This window comes from Ceratotherium simum, chromosome 8 (assembly GCF_057802395.1).
Source record: "Ceratotherium simum simum isolate JZ-2026a chromosome 8, ASM5780239v1, whole genome shotgun sequence".
In the NCBI taxonomy this organism is placed as follows: Eukaryota; Metazoa; Chordata; class Mammalia; order Perissodactyla; family Rhinocerotidae; genus Ceratotherium; species Ceratotherium simum.
In genome coordinates, this window is record NC_141907.1 from 65,252,137 (window position 1) to 65,268,183 (window position 16,047).

Below are 16,047 nucleotides of genomic sequence, written 5' to 3' on the forward strand. Positions count from 1 at the left end.
CTATACATAAGAGCATCTGCAAAGACTTGTGTTTATAAGCCAGTAAAAATTTACAATAGATAAGAAGTTAAAATTCATGAAATTCTAAATTCTGGTACTTTGTGTAAAAATTCTACCCTCCAGCATGTTGTCCCAAACTGTGAATTAAATATCTAAAGATGGTTTTATACATTTAATCTCTGTAACAGTCATTGTCCTTTCTCATTATCAAAACTTCCTGTCCTATTTGAAATGTATTTGTCTTGAATGCCTCCTTTAATATGTATGGTAAAAAGCCTGCCATATATTAACATAAGAAAGTCAAAATCCAAGTACTTTCTGTTTTCTGAGTTGTTTGGGACAAAATTTCAGATGCAACAATAGCATTCACCCCTACAAATTATAATTACTTATTTTCTGTTGCTTCTAACTGGTTGTATTCAATTTTGATACATTATTTGTACAATTCAGATCATCAGAATACTCTCAATAGTTCAGTAACACTGCAAACACTAATTTCATGGAATTTCTCTACTTGTCAAGGGACGGGGTAGAATAGGATAAGGTTGTTTATGTCTCCCTCTGGGTTAGTTTTCGGTTAGCAGTAAGACCGGACGCAGCCTTAGGACTCAGCTCTGACTTTCTGCCTGCTGGCCTCTCTAAGATTACAGATGTTTGGCAGGAGATGAAAGTAGATTCCACTGTGCTGTCCCTTCTCTGAAGCCCAACTTGAATGCAGTATCAGAATGGTGTTTCACTCTGGGTACTCACTCCAGGCACTCCAGGCAAATTAATTTGTATTGAGCCTACATCTAGTGTCATGTGGTCAGATTGCAGGATTTCACTGAAGGCCAAATTTGCATACGAGGTAACAAGTGGCAGACATGAACTCTGGATCCAGAACTGGCAAGATTTACGGGGGTGTGAGAACCACAGCTAAGTCAGAGACACAACTCTTCCAAGAATCCCACTGGTTAAAAGTGATTTCTTATCTTGTTTGTCTGTAGGGTTATAATCAGACCTTTATAATTACTGAATAATAACCAGGTAAAATGACAGTATTATCAAGGAGCCATCTACAGCAGACATAACCAGATAGCGTCATGAAGTACGAACTTTGTGAGAATCTTGACTTGATTTCTTCTTTCCTAGAGATTTTAAGATACATATGAAACCATGTTTTGATTACGATCTTGCAAGTTCCTGAACATGTTTACATAATGGACATATGTTACAATAACAAATATAGGACCTGCAAGAAGTAGTAAAAGCTGTATTATGGCCTGAAAAATGTATACAATGGCTATAGCTGTGGCCTTCTTCTGGCATAAGAGATAAAATGGGATTAATTAGTAGAGAGTTGCAGTTGGGATATATCCAAGATAGTATTTATCATGGAATTAGTTAAGATAAGGAGATGAAGTCAAAATGTTATTTAGGAAAGTCTTCATCACAAGAAAAAAAAATTGTAACTATGTACAGGGACAGATATTAACTAGACTTACTGTGGTGATCATTTCACAATATATACAAATATCGAATCATTATGTTATACATCTGAAACTAATATAATTTTATATGTCAATTATACCTCAATAAAAAAATATACTATTTAGGACCTACAATGTCTTTGAAGTTTATGTTGAATTTGGGAGAAATAGCTAGGCCTTATGATTTGACGATTGAAGATCAAGCACCCAGTTAAAAAAAAATAAAAACACTTCCTACAACTAATATAAGCCAACACAGATTTTAAAATCCAGATTTTTTCCAGTCTTTAAATGACAATGGGAAGGATGCTATGTTTGGAAAATAGAATGGAGCCCATTCTAGAAGAAACTAGGTAAATACTTTTTTAATGAATGATAATACCACATATTCAAAATCAATCTAATATAAAAAGTATATAGCATAATATGTTATAAATAGCAGCTGCTCAATTAATGTTTATTGAATTAACTGAAAAGTAAATGTAAAACTTTCTAATAAAAAGCATGAACATTTTGACTATAAGACAAATAAATGGGATATGTAACACTGAACAGTTAAGCATGTAAAAAAATACAGAGCTTAATGAGGGGCTACTTGAATTAATAAAATCACAACTTCAGTCACACAGAGGGAAAGGAAAACTTATTTGGGTAGTTCAAATTTTGGTAATCAATGACACCCATGAGGCACTGAGCCAGATGCAAAAAAAAATTTTTTTAAGAAAAAAACACAAAAAGAAACATAAATTTAAGATATGTTATCTTCTTTAAAAAGGGCTAATTCTAGATAGACATGTGAAAAGAGAAAACGGATATCAAATCCCATTGAATGGTTTCCTTTGTGATTTCGTTTCTTAAGGTCAATTCTAAATAACACGGATTTTTCCCCCCAAAATAGATTATTTCCTTACACTTAAATTCAATATACTACCCATACATCTCCAACATTTTTAAAACTTAATTAAAAGTTCACAATATTCACCATAGCAATAATTTTCTAACACTGACTTTGGGTATAGAACACCGCCTACAACAGAACGTTACAAATAATTTACAAGCACCCTAGGTGTGACCTTAACAGATAGAAACTAATTTCCATGACATATGGCATGTGAGAAAATATCAGTAAGGATAATAATAAAGTCTAAAGAAGCAGGCTTTTTTTTTTTTTTTTTTGGTGAGGAAAATCAGCCCTGACTAATACCCATGCCAATCCTCTTCTTTCTGCTGAGGAAGGCCAGGCCTGAGCTAACATCTATTGCCAATCCTCCTCCTTTTTTTGTTGTTTTTTTTTCCCCTTTTTCCCCCCAAAGCCCCAGTAGATAGTTGTATGTCATAGTTGCACATCCTTCTAGTTGCTGTATGTGGGACGCGGCCTCAGCATGGCCGGAGAAGCGGTGCGTCGGTGCTCGCCCGGGATCCCAACCCGGGCAGTCAGTAGCGGAGCGCGAGCACTTAACTGCTAAGCCATGGGGCGGCCCCCGAAAACATTTTTTTTTCTGACTCATTGAGCAGCTTTAAGCACTACAGGAGTTCATCCCAAATATGAAACATGCCGAGTTCAAATCTCATGAGGAAAAATCACTGAATGGCATTAGTCCTAAGGGTTCCAACAAAAGGAAGCTTTAGTAATTAGTCATGCATGTGCATAAAATAAGCAGCTAAAACAATTGGAAAGATGTTTCTTACAATCTTTTCTTGTTTGCTTTTTACCTTTCAATATTCAGATGTGCGGTTTTCTCTCTGGCTGCCAAACATCCCTACCAAATATATTTTTCTCTAAGAGGTAATACTTCAAAGAAAAACAGCTGTAATTTGTAATCACGTGTTTTGGTTAAGCTCATTTTTTAAAAATGCCTGGAGCTTCAAAATACCACTTGCTCAATACAGCGTGTTCTGCACCGACCCATTTCTAAATATGGATTTTCTCTTCCTTTGCAAGTAAGCAGCTAGTATAAGCACAAATGACAAATTTCTAAACAAACTTTTACTCTAAGAAATCTAGGGAAGACTGTAAGTTATAATCATTGCCTTTAACTCTTCTTTGCTCCAAACATAATAGATGAATATTTTCACTGTTGGTAAAAATATGCCCATATCACAAATCTTGAAACAAAAAACCCAAATGACATTTAAGTTCCTCTACATCGCACAACTGCAATTTGCATAACAAATCATATTAGCAGGTCTTCCTTTCTCACTACAACCTAGAAATATGCCAAAAATGGATTGTGATTTGAAACAAAATTTATCTGCCTCGACTTTTTTTCTTTTCTTTTGGTCAGCACAAATTCAGAATAATTATTTAAGGCTTTCTTAAAGGAAGAATAGACTTTCCATAAAAAGTGCATTGAAGTTATGGGATAAAGTAATAATAAATGTACTATTTGTTTCAGAATCTAAAGAAATTGAGTCGCAACGTATTTTTTCATTCTAATACATATACTATTTTGTATTAGTCCTATTTGCCCACTCTCTTGTTTTATTAACTGAAACATGAAATAGATTTGCCAAGGATTCTAGGTCTATATTTGTTCTATTTGATTTTTCAAAAATCCGAAGTGGCAAATAAAATATTTCCCTATGCAACAAGAATAGAAAAAAAAGCTATCTCAGTTCTTTTATTAATTTTACAATAAAATACACAGGCCTAAAAACAGAAAAGTCAAGGGCACCGTACTCAGAAAAGTCAAGGGCACCATACTCATCTTTGTAACCCAACACCACAAAAGGGTCTTGAACACGGTAGGTATTCCAAAAACGCTTCTGAATAAATTAGGAATTATCATATTTGGGGAAAAAATGAGATATATCTGAGAAATCATGCATTTACCCATTACAATTTACACTAATAGGCCGGCCCTGTGGCTTGGTGGTTAAGTGCACGCGCTGCGATGCTGGTGGCCCGGGTTCGGATCCCGGGTGTGCATCGAGGCACCACTTCTCCGTCCATCCTGAGGCCGAGTCCCACATACAGCAACTAGAAGGATGTGCAGCTATGACATACAACTATCTACTGGGGCTTTGGGGGGAAAAAATAAAATAAATAAAATCTTAAAAAAAAAAAAAAAAAAAAAAACAATTTACACTAATAGTACATTTAGTCATAAATCTTAACCATTTTATCCTCCTTTTCAATGTCCTTCTACTCAATTGAATTTGCTTTCAAGAACAAGTGAGCCTCTAAAGGTCATCTCCTTTTGTAGCTCAACAGATTAATGTTAAGAAATAAACATTTGGCACTTAATTTTGGCTATATAACCCAATGCCATAAGTTTTATTTTCTCACAAAATATCACAAAGCTGTAATTATTTATTCAATGTGGATTTGATTTCCTTAAACTATGATCCCAACCAAATAAAGAAAAATAAAAGAATAATGTTATTATTAAGTAAAATTACCAAGCAAATGCAAATAGCGCATTGGACAATGGATGTCAAGATAAGACTATAAAATTTGAGTAAATAAAAAGAATAATTTAAAGCAAATTTCGGTTTGTATATTTGAGTTAACTGGAATTTACAAGGAATGAAGTGCCTTATTAGAATATATGTCAAAAGGGCCGGCTCCGTGGCTTAGCGGTTAAGTGTGCGCGCTCTGATGCTGGCGGCCCGGGTTCGGATCCCGGGAGCGCCCCGAGGCACCACTTCTCCGTCCAACGTGAGGCCGAGTCCCACGTACAGCAACTAGAAGGATGTGAACCTATGACATACAACTATCTACTGGGGCTTTGGGGGGAAAAAACTGAATAAATAAAATCTTTAAAAAAAAAAAAAAAAGAATATATGTCAAAAATAAAATGTATTTGAATATAGTGGACTGTAATAGCTATTGATTTTGTTTTCTTACCCAGAACGCCTTTTCATCCTTACATGTCTATGAACAGTGTTCCCTTTGTTTTGGGGAAATTGTTCTCAACTTCACATGGTCCTAGTGATGCTATCAATCAGGATGCCTCCCTCCTCTCCACCTTGCTCCCAACCTCTTGTCATGGGGGTGGGCATGTTACTCAGGCTGGTCCAAATATGTTGACAATATAATTGTTACAAGAGCAAGTATTTGACCCAATTGAGTCAACCAGAGTCCTTATCTGGAACCAAGTATACTGATGTCTAGACACAATAGCTGTCTCTTTCCAATGGGTTTGCTAATCGAGGCCCAGGTAAGCCTGAAACCTTGGGCAATTACCTTCATCTGATATTCATCTGAACAAGGAGAGAATGAGGGAAATACAATCACAGGCAAAATTTACAAAGAGAGAAGACCCTAAGAACATGGATTGATTCCCTGGATCTAACTGTACCCAATTTCCTCCTCCAGACCACCCAGTTATACAAGCCAATTTGCTTTTTTTTTCCTTAAGCTAGTATGAACTTTGTTTTTGTCACTTGTAACCAAAAGTGTTAATACAGCGGAATATAAATAAGAGGATGAAATCAAAGTTATATAGAATCAGAAGTCAATTCAAAATAAAGTATTTTCTGGCAAAAAAGAAAAAAGAAGTTGATTTTTTTAATGCTTAAATACACCATAACTATATTATAAAAATATAAGAGTATTTTCAAGAAGCATTGATTTATTTATTCATTCATTGATAAATATGAATTAGGCAATGACTACTTACCCAACACTATACTAGCCACTAGGCAAATAAAGGAGTAGGGGGAAATACGGTCCCAATCTTCCTACCATTAATGTGAAAGATGTTATAATGAGGCACCTCATCTACATTCAGTACTAAAGGTCCTTGGATAAGCAGAAGCCCAGAAGAATCTGATTTATAGTGAGCTTCACATTATAGACAGTGCTTTTTAAAAGGAGTCCTAGAAACTGATTTCCAATTTTGAGTAAGTCCTACCAGTTTGAGGTTTTTTTCCTGTAAATATATCTTTATAGTTAGTTCACACTTTAGGTTTTTCATCAAATCATGATTTTATAAATAGAGATTTCCACAACTAAGCAGTCAACATTCATAGCAGAACCTGCTAAAATCACTTAAGGTAAGGTCTTATCAGAATGTTTATTAGGTATGCTCTTCTATGAAAATGATTTGCCTGTAAAGAAAATGATTGTGCAATGTCTTCTCATTCCATTAAAACATAGTTTAGACACTTTTCTTAGATACTTTTCAAAAAAAAATAACAACTCAGACACGACTGAGAAAAACAATTTGGCTCCAAAACTCAAATGAAGCTTGTATTTCCAGCATTATGAATGAAGTCACTTTTTGAAATGTATATTGCACTTTTTTCCCTTTGTAAACAATCTATTACAGTTTTATTTACATTTCCTACACGTATGAGTGATCCTTCCTTCCTATTTATGCTCTGACACTTCCCCATTAGGTACTTAGGAACTTGGGCATTAGCTGCCATCACCTAGGATGTAGTGTTCTTAATTCTTTTGGATCAGGATTATTTATAAAACCAGCTTTATGGCTGATTCATCTCTTCTGCTTAATACTTTCAGAGGTACTCCATCCAAAAAAAAAAAAAAATTGTGGAAATAATTGCAAAGAGTAAAACATCACATGGTTTTGTGTTTTTTTTTAGAAAAAAAGGAGGGAGGGGTTCCACAGAGCATTTTGATTTTTATTCTTTCCATGTTATTCACCAATCATGGTTTTGTTTTATTTTTAATGTTTTCTTCCACAGCACTACATTGTGAAACACTGAACCAGAAACAACGTGATACTCACATGTCAGTCTGACCTACACTAGTTTGAATAAAATTTCATTTTCAAATAAAAGTCCTGCAATCGTCTTTCCAAGAAACCAAAAATAATTGTTTAACATTCTAAGATCATAAAGATGGTCTAAAGTGGAAAATAGAAGCTTTATAGTCTTGGACTTGTGGGCAATGGAGGGGGAGAAAGAACTAGAGTAGGAACAATGACTCAGTTTTGAAGTTTTCTGACGAACATTCCACTGGACCTCCACTTCTCTAAGGGACATCCCCCACCAGGACTTCTTCCCAAGCCCAATTCAACTTCTCTCTCCGCCCTGCTGCCCTAACTCTCCGGGCCCCTCTGTAAAAACAGCATTCCCTCTCGCTGCTTCCAGTTATTCATATTCGTCAGGGCAGAATGCCCAAGTTACATTTGATTCCCCTCCCTGTCCTTTGCATCCTATGTCCAGTGAGCTCTCAGATTCTATCAAGTTTTTAAAGCTTCCCAAATTTACCTTTTTATTTCCAGTTTCACTGCCATCACAATAATAATAAAAGCAACTAATATTTGCCAGCTAATATTTTCCAAAGCCTTCAGAGCCTGGCTCGGCAAGAGAAAACGGTTTTATACCCAGAGGTTCAGCCCCACCCTGTTCCTGACATGATTCCGACCAGAGCAGAGAGTTTATTAGGTGCTTCCCTCGAGGTCCTTGACCTAGTTTAATTGTGAAAGACCCAGAATCCCAGTGCCTGAAATAAGCCCTGAGCAACTATGGTCCATTTGGTATGCTGTCTCCCCCTTAACAACTAGGTTTCTACTTTGAATCACTAATTAGCACTAGGAGTTCCCCGACAAGAATTGTAGCTTTTTTCTGAATGCAGGGTCCTGAAATTCTACATAGCTTTTGTCATGGGAATACTGAATCTCCTTTCCCAGTTGTTGGCTGGGTCCTAGTCCCATAGCCTCAAGATTTGGAACTAGGCACAGCCAAATACCTGACTTTGGGTAGCTACACCATCTAGAAACCCTTGTTGTTATGACCCACTTGCTAGATCTGATCCTCTCATATATCAACGCCATTGCCTTTTAGACCTAAGTCATTGAACATTTAGAATGCTGGCCATCTCTTTCAGTGCACTGCCCTACAGAAGGATCAATAACCCCATCCTGCATGGTCCTACCTTCCTGCCATTCCTAGCTTCCTACCAAATGTTTTAAAGCCCAGCTCTTCTAAGCAGATGATTCTTAATCCTTATCTCATTTAATTCACAAAACAATTCAATGAAATAGATACTATTATCCTTATTTGACTGATGAGAATTTTCAAACTCAGAGAGATTACGTTATAGGACATACACAAGTTCACATGGCTAGGCAGTGGCAGAGCTGGAACTCACACTCAGGTCTTCCTATTCCCAATCTCATACTGTCTCCACTATATTAGGTTTCCTTTTACCATGTCTCACAAGGACTATTGCAAGAGACATATAACGCACCTTTCCATCTTCCAAATCATCCTATCCACTACCATAAGAGTAGTATTCTTCCTAAATGTTCACTGCTATCACAAATTTCATGCTCTAAATTAATCTTCCATGGTTCCCTGATTATTTATGAAATAAGTACCAATTCCCCATCCAAACATCTGAGGGTCTCCACAATCTGAATCCAGCCAACCTATTAACATTTATCCCCCATATCTCTCCATTAATCCAAGCCAAGCCACACTCTCTCCTGTGCCTCAGCCACTCAGCCCAGGCTGTTCCTAGAGTCCTGTTCCCTGTTTCTAATTAAATCTACCCCAAGTGTCAGAGCCCAGTTCAAATCCCACCACAAAAAGCCTTCCATGACTTCACATAACGAAATTTACCCCATCCTTCTGTCAACTTTACTCTAGCCATATTGACATTTTAACACAAATTGCATTATAGGGTTCTTTATTAACACAAATTGCATCACATAGGGTGACTCACTGAAATTTCCCTCCTCCAAATCCCCCCACTTTGTAATTCTTGCAGGGGACTACAATACTACATATGCCAAACCTCAAATCACCATTATTTTCAATTCCCTTTAGAACAGAGAATTTGTGTTATTTGTGTCCCCTCTTCCAAGCTTAACACAATACCCTAAGCAAAGGAAGAGATCAAAAAGTGAGTGAATGAAAGAATAAATTAGATAATGGGAAAAGAAGGGTGAAAAAGAAGAAAGGTTTTTCACCAGTACCTACTTGAGATATTAAACCTTCATATGTACTAATTAAGATTGGAGGTTAAGCCAATATTCCAAAAAATGTTGTATATCATGTTTGCCTGGATAAAAATTTTAAAATTTTGATATGATGCATTTCCCTCCAAATTAAAATAGAATGTTAAAATTATTTTCTGAAATCAAATAAATTTTAGAAAAGGCATTAAATTGTTAACATGCAAAATGTTCATAACAAAGGCCTTTTTCAGTCCTTTGCTTTTGAAGTTATAAGAGATAGAACTACTACAGTGTTTCTCCTTTTTCTTAAACTACAATGAAGAAAGGCTCCAAAAGGAAGCTCCTATCCTTGCTGGTGAAGAAGCTGATTCTAGACAAACTATGTCTTAACAAAATGAGGTATCTGATACAGTAAGGGGACCAGACCATCTAGGTCTCTGGATTTTGGTAGGAAGGGGAGGGAGGACAAAGAAAACCATATTATCAATTTTTCTCAATTAAAGATTAAGTTCAAAGAAATTAATGCACTGAAATTAAGGCCAGATGTATTTAAATAACTTCTAGCAGGAAAAATAAATGATCTATCAATTTAACAACTATTTTGCCTTCATAGTACCAAATTTCTTTAAAACATTTTCTGATTTCTTCCATTTGCATAGCTTTGTATGAATATATTCCACAGTACAATTTTATCTATTAGTTTGGTAAATTATAAAGAATAGAGAGATATTCTCTTCTCTCTGCCCTTACTCTGAAACAGATAAACTATATTTGTTTTAAATACCAAACAATTTTTTTAAGATAAGATGGTATATAGCTTTTGTATATTATCGGGGTAGAGCAATCTCTGCCTTAAAGAGAGATAAAGTGCTTGAATTGCCTTAAATTTGTACAAAGTGGGCAAAAATCCCAAGCTATCATCATGTTGATAAAACCTCAACCATTAGAGAGATCAACTTTGGTTGTACCGGCTCTGTTTGTCTGCCCGTCAACTCTGCCATGTTACTGCCAGTGTTTCCCCAGAGCCTGGCTTCCCTGAGGATAATTTCCTCCTCCTTTTGTGACAAAATAGCTGAAATTTAACTATATTGAGATGAAAGCTATAATCATCAGCCCCCTCCAGATGAAACTCAAGAGGCTTTCTTTGATATTTCTAGCTAAAATAACAAAATCTGTCTAATTTCATGCTAAATCTTTCAATATAACTTACTCAAGCTGAAGTCCACCAAGAACTTCAGGCAAGAAAAATTGTAGCTAGAAATTCCATTCTACAGTTTCCCTAATACAAATAAAAATATGAAGTTTAGTGAATAAATATAATAAAACAATACCACCTTTATCTCCTCTGGTAGTCAACTACAAATTTCTTGAAGAAGAAATCTGTAGTCATAACCCATAAAAAGAGAGTTTTTGAAAAGCCAACTAGTCACCTGGAGAATTTTGAATTAAACTTTTTATAAACAGAAAAAGAAAATTCCAAACAGAATAACCCAGAGAGGTCTTTTCTCCTTCCCAGTATAATTATAAAAATAATTACAAATGCCCAAGCACAATAAAATTCTATTTGAAATATAATCCACTGATTGGTTTATTTATAAGGTCACATTACCCTCTCTTTTGCATTGTCCATTCATTTTTCTATATTTTAAAACAAACCACAGTTAGAGTAGTTACCTTGAATCCAGCTATAAAAATGTTTACTAATTTTTACATTGCAATTTTCTTCGTAAAAACTAAACACAATAATATATGTAAACTTCTAAATAATTGAATCTCTGTTCCATTCTGCATTTCTATTTGGCCTGTCCACTAGAAGTACTGATATGTGATAGAACCAAATTCTATGTTTTCTCTGAAAAGCTCCACATTAATTAGGGGAAAAAACCTACATGCTACTAAAAACAAATTCAATAAATCTCATTCTGTGTTTCTGAAAAACACAATCTTTAAAGAGAAATTTTAAATGCTAGAACCAAATGTCAGAAGAAACTGGATTTTTTTTTTTCCTTCAATAAACACCTAAAGATTAAAGGAAAAGCTTTGGCTTAGAGAATATATATTATTCACTTCCATTTTAGGATGATGTTTACCAAAATATCATAAATACTTAATAGCAACTGTTCCTAGTGCTTCTAGCAAAAGGCAGTAAAATGAAACATAAACCCCAGGAGTTTGCTTTGCATCTCATCACTCCACTTCTCCGTGCCCTGTTTAGGCTAGCTCAGATTCTAATGATCACCAGAGACAGCTCAACTGAATTCCAAACAGAAATACTATGAGCTCCAGTGAAACTATTAATCACTAAAATGGAAAGAACAAGAACAGCAGTCAAACACTCAGCCGCTGGTTCAAGTTGCCTGACTAATCACTAAGAAATACCATATTTGGAGGAGACAGTAATCGCACATTCCAATCCAAATTTTTATTTTATACTTCTCTTATAACACCTATAAAACTTTCAAGATATCAAGACAGTGAGGAACTCCATGCTCAAAGGATGAAAGTGTCTGAGATTGTTTATGAAAATCTTAAACTTGAAATCACAAACCCAGGCTCACGGAGCTCAGTGTGCAAGAAGTAACACTAAATCTCACTTACAAACAAAATCCTGATCTTTAGAATTATACTGTATTCACAATACCAAAGCAACTTCCTTCTTAATCCCTTTCTTCAAGATAACGGCCACCTGAACTGGATATCAAGATTACTTCTTACAATTTAAAATATATCTAAAATTACGAGGCTTTCCTGCCCCCAGAGAAATACTCACAGAATTAATTATTCCTTTAAGAGCTTGAAATCCACCTTTGACAGGGAAAACTTGTTCCTTGGAATCAGCAATTCTTTCGAGCTTTAGAAAAAGGAGGAAAACTTAAGTAAGGGGTGGTTGAGACATACAACACTTTATACACTTCATCACATTTCAGTTATGTTCATCTGAAAACTTATACCTCAGGATTAATTCACTCGCATAGCCTGTCAGGAATTGAAGGTAACGGTCTTAGTGTTACTCTAAATGGATCACAACAAAGTGACCTAAGATCGGTCACAGCCCCTTTACATTGGCCTCAAGTTTCAATTTCAAAACAGTGCCAAGCTCTACTGGCTGTAAATGTCATGAAAACACAGGAGTCTTAGTCATGCTCAACCAAAAATTTAAATGTAAGATCGTTTTGTGACTAAAAAAAAAAATTAATATATAAACCCTCAAAACCATGAAAAAAATTGGTTTTTGGAAGGAAAATAATTACAGATTTCTCCTAAATGAAATTCCCAAATCCCTGCACTCCTAGGAGTTGAGTTTCAAATACAAATTAAAACATCTAAATAAGACTGTCATAATAATCTTGTCAGTTGAGTTAAAGAAGAGGAGTATTCACATTATTTTAATCCAAATGTTTGTCCTATATTAGTGTCTCCAAACCAAGTAAGTGTTCAAGAAATTTCAAGTTTTGTTTTCAGTAATGACACCTTTCAAATCAGACATTATTAATGTAGGGCTCCAGACATACAGCCATTTTTATAGAAAATCTTTAACAATTGATTAGTGTCATAATAAGTCATCAGTGAAAACAAGTTGATAAACTATCCCTAAGACAATTATGTGATTTAAAGTTTGCAGACCTGCTGTGCTCACCTGAGCTTGTTCAAAGTCAAGGACACCAACACAATAAACTCTAGCCCCAAGTGACCTGGATAACTTTGCCTATGGAGATTGGGGGAGAGAGAAAAAGAAAGAGAGAGGGGTGAATTATTCAAATATCAGGCTATACATGCAGAGATACACAGCAAAGTACACCGGGGTGTAAAGAAGAGTTTCAGTTCGATACTCACCTCTTTCTCTGCATATGATGGCACCAGACCGTCCAACTTACCATCTGTCAGAGCAATTATGATACTGGAGGTTTTTAAGCCTCCTGCTTTCTGAATTTGTTCATTTGCCTGAAAATGAAGAATAATTATCCAACTCACAATTTAATCTTAACTTTTAACCCGCGTGTTCCATCAAGCTGAATTTGAAGTCTGATAAAATCAAAATATTATGGACTGGCTTTTAAAACAGAGTTTTCTGTTAACTATTTCATTTGAAATATGCATATATTCACATTATAGAGTAGTTACCACTGGGTTTAAATGATATAGATTTTTAGCTTTGGTTGATTAGTCTGAATATAAGCACAGAGAAAATGAAAAATTCCTTAAAAGGCAAAATGCCATACGAACTTTTCTTATCACCACAGTAAATAATGTTTTCTATCAGTCTCATCCCTAGAAACACTAAAAGCATTAAAAAAATTTTTTGAAGATAAACATGTAATGGGGTCTAGGAGTTTTACTAGAGAGTTATAATTTATTTCATTACAGAATAAGAAAACATTCTCTCCCATAATCATAAATGTAAAAGAACTTACTAGCTTTAGTCCTTCATGGATGTATGTCTCTCCTACCGGACTAACACTTTTTAAATCCTCCAAGCCTTTACTGATTTTGCCTCTGAAAATAATGTATTATAATATTAAACAAAAGAAAAATGAGCAAAGATCACAATAAGCAATTCTCAAAAAACATGACAGTATTACAACTAAGGTTTCTTCAGTAAGAAGGAAAGAACATGGATTTTGAAGGTAGATAGCTCCACATACTTTTTGTCATTTTAATGAATATTTAATAACATCTGTATTTTAACTACAAAAAAAAGTACTAACAGTGTGAAATGTCTTTAAAAATCTAAGCATATTATAGGTGTTTTGAGCTGAGAACAGATATCTTTGATAGTATTTGTTTTACTAAATGCTAAGTAAAACATTTTCCTTCATCCAAAAAAACCCATGGGTTGAGCAGGTCAGCTTAAGTGAAAAAGTATTTCTGAAGCTCTCACCGCACCTCCTTACATGTTGGAAATTTTCTTTGTTATCTGCAAATTCCTAAAGCACTACTTAGTCTTTACTGACAGAAATTAACAGTTATTCCCCCAAAGTCATGAGTCTCATGATCTAGTTATTTTTGAGCATCTTCTCACTCATCCAGACACCAGCTCATTCTCTTGAATGTTGTAGGTACTTACTACATATTTGATGAACAAATAAAAGAAATGGATGGATGGATGATAATGGATTCTTGAGAGAGGCAATATGAATGAAAAAGATGAAAAATTATAGAATAATCTTTTTCATCATGACTAATTAGTTGTCCCAGTGGGATACGTCTAAATGAAGTATGACTACATATTGAGATATTTTGTGTGTTTGAGTAAGAAAAGACCCATTTTTCAGTGTTTTTAATATAGGTTCCAGTGACCCCTTTAAAAATAAAGAAACCACAAGAATCTTAAGAGAGAAATACAATAATGTTGCAAAAACAATCCAAAATAAACTCAAAACTTCTTTTTAAAATTTCAAATTTAAAAGATCAGAAGAGAGATCTTCTTAATATATTGTTTTCAGAATTTTAGTTTTTAAACAGAAACAAAGAAAAATACCTTTCAAAATAAAAAAGTCTTGAAATGGTAAACTGAAGTATAATGCTTTAAATAAAATATGAAGAGCACTCACACTACTGAGGATGATAGATGAAAGGAGATTAATTATATATAAGTATATCATTTGAACATCAAGGAACTTACTGGAGTCAAACACAAAATTATATATATATATATACACATACACATACACACATATATGTATATATCATACACTATTAAAATATATGTCAAAAATAGTAAAAAAAATTTGTCATGCTCCAATGTTGTGTTTCAAACACTTGAAATAAATGAGTCATTCACCAGAGCCTCACTCACATTTTAAAAGTAACTTATTGATTATATTTTAATATTGTAATGAAAATAGTTATCAGAGAAGTTCTCCAACTCAAGGAGTTTCCAGAAAACACAAGACAACTTTCAAAGTATGATCCTAGTCTTTCCCTTTCCTGATTCAGTCATCTCTAGCACCATATTGATTGTTTCTTTTAGCACTTGGTTTAAAACCTCCCTATTCTGAACCTATCTCTAACTTCATTATAGTCTTTTTTCTAAGATGCCCCAGATATATCTATGTTCAACTTTTACTACAGTGAATAATTTCATCTCTTAAAAACATTCTACTTTAAAATAATTTAACTAATGTAATTTAATTTAATATTTTCACTTCTCAACTAGACTGGAAGTTTACAGTGGGCTATCACCATACCTATTATTTATAATATATCCCCCTACTCTGCACTTAATACTTATCATAATGCCTTTTGCAAAGTAAATGTTTAATAAATTTTTCAATCTACCACAGGAAAAAAATTCATAATTCCACAGATGATGGAGTAAATTACATAATTTATAAGCTTGTTTTATCTAAATATTTATGTCTAGTATCTACAGAAACAACTTGAAACTGATTCTGTCTGAATACAGATAAAAACCAAATATTTGGTGCTTTCCAGAAATGAGTGGCAGCATGTCCTCAAGCATTAGTGTTTGCTGCCAAAAGAGAAATGAAAAAGACAACTGAAATTCAAGTTTACGCAAATAGATTTTGCATGGTAAAAATCACCTTCTCCATTCAGTTCAGATTCAGCTCATTATTACTGAGGACCAGTCAACACCAGCAGAAGACTCTAAGCTGAAGAAACTTGCCAAATGTGGGATTCAGAGTCTTTTGGGCAGGTAGGTCTCTGCTAGTTTATTTCATTGGAAGAAGCAGAGCACC

General features: G+C 34.6%; 1 protein-coding gene across 1 annotated transcript in view; it reads right to left on the bottom strand.

Annotated features, from left to right (window-relative positions):
* Positions 1 to 16,047, bottom strand: part of ANTXR2 (ANTXR cell adhesion molecule 2) — a 141,299-nt gene that overhangs the window by 109,256 nt on the left and 15,996 nt on the right. Inside the window, exons 4-7 of the mRNA XM_004430873.3 lie at positions 13,759 to 13,840; positions 13,181 to 13,288; positions 12,984 to 13,052; positions 12,117 to 12,197 (exon numbers count right to left, since the gene is read on the bottom strand). Coding sequence (XP_004430930.1) covers positions 12,117 to 12,197; positions 12,984 to 13,052; positions 13,181 to 13,288; positions 13,759 to 13,840 — 340 coding nt within the window. The remainder of the gene's footprint in view (positions 1 to 12,116; positions 12,198 to 12,983; positions 13,053 to 13,180; positions 13,289 to 13,758; positions 13,841 to 16,047) is intronic.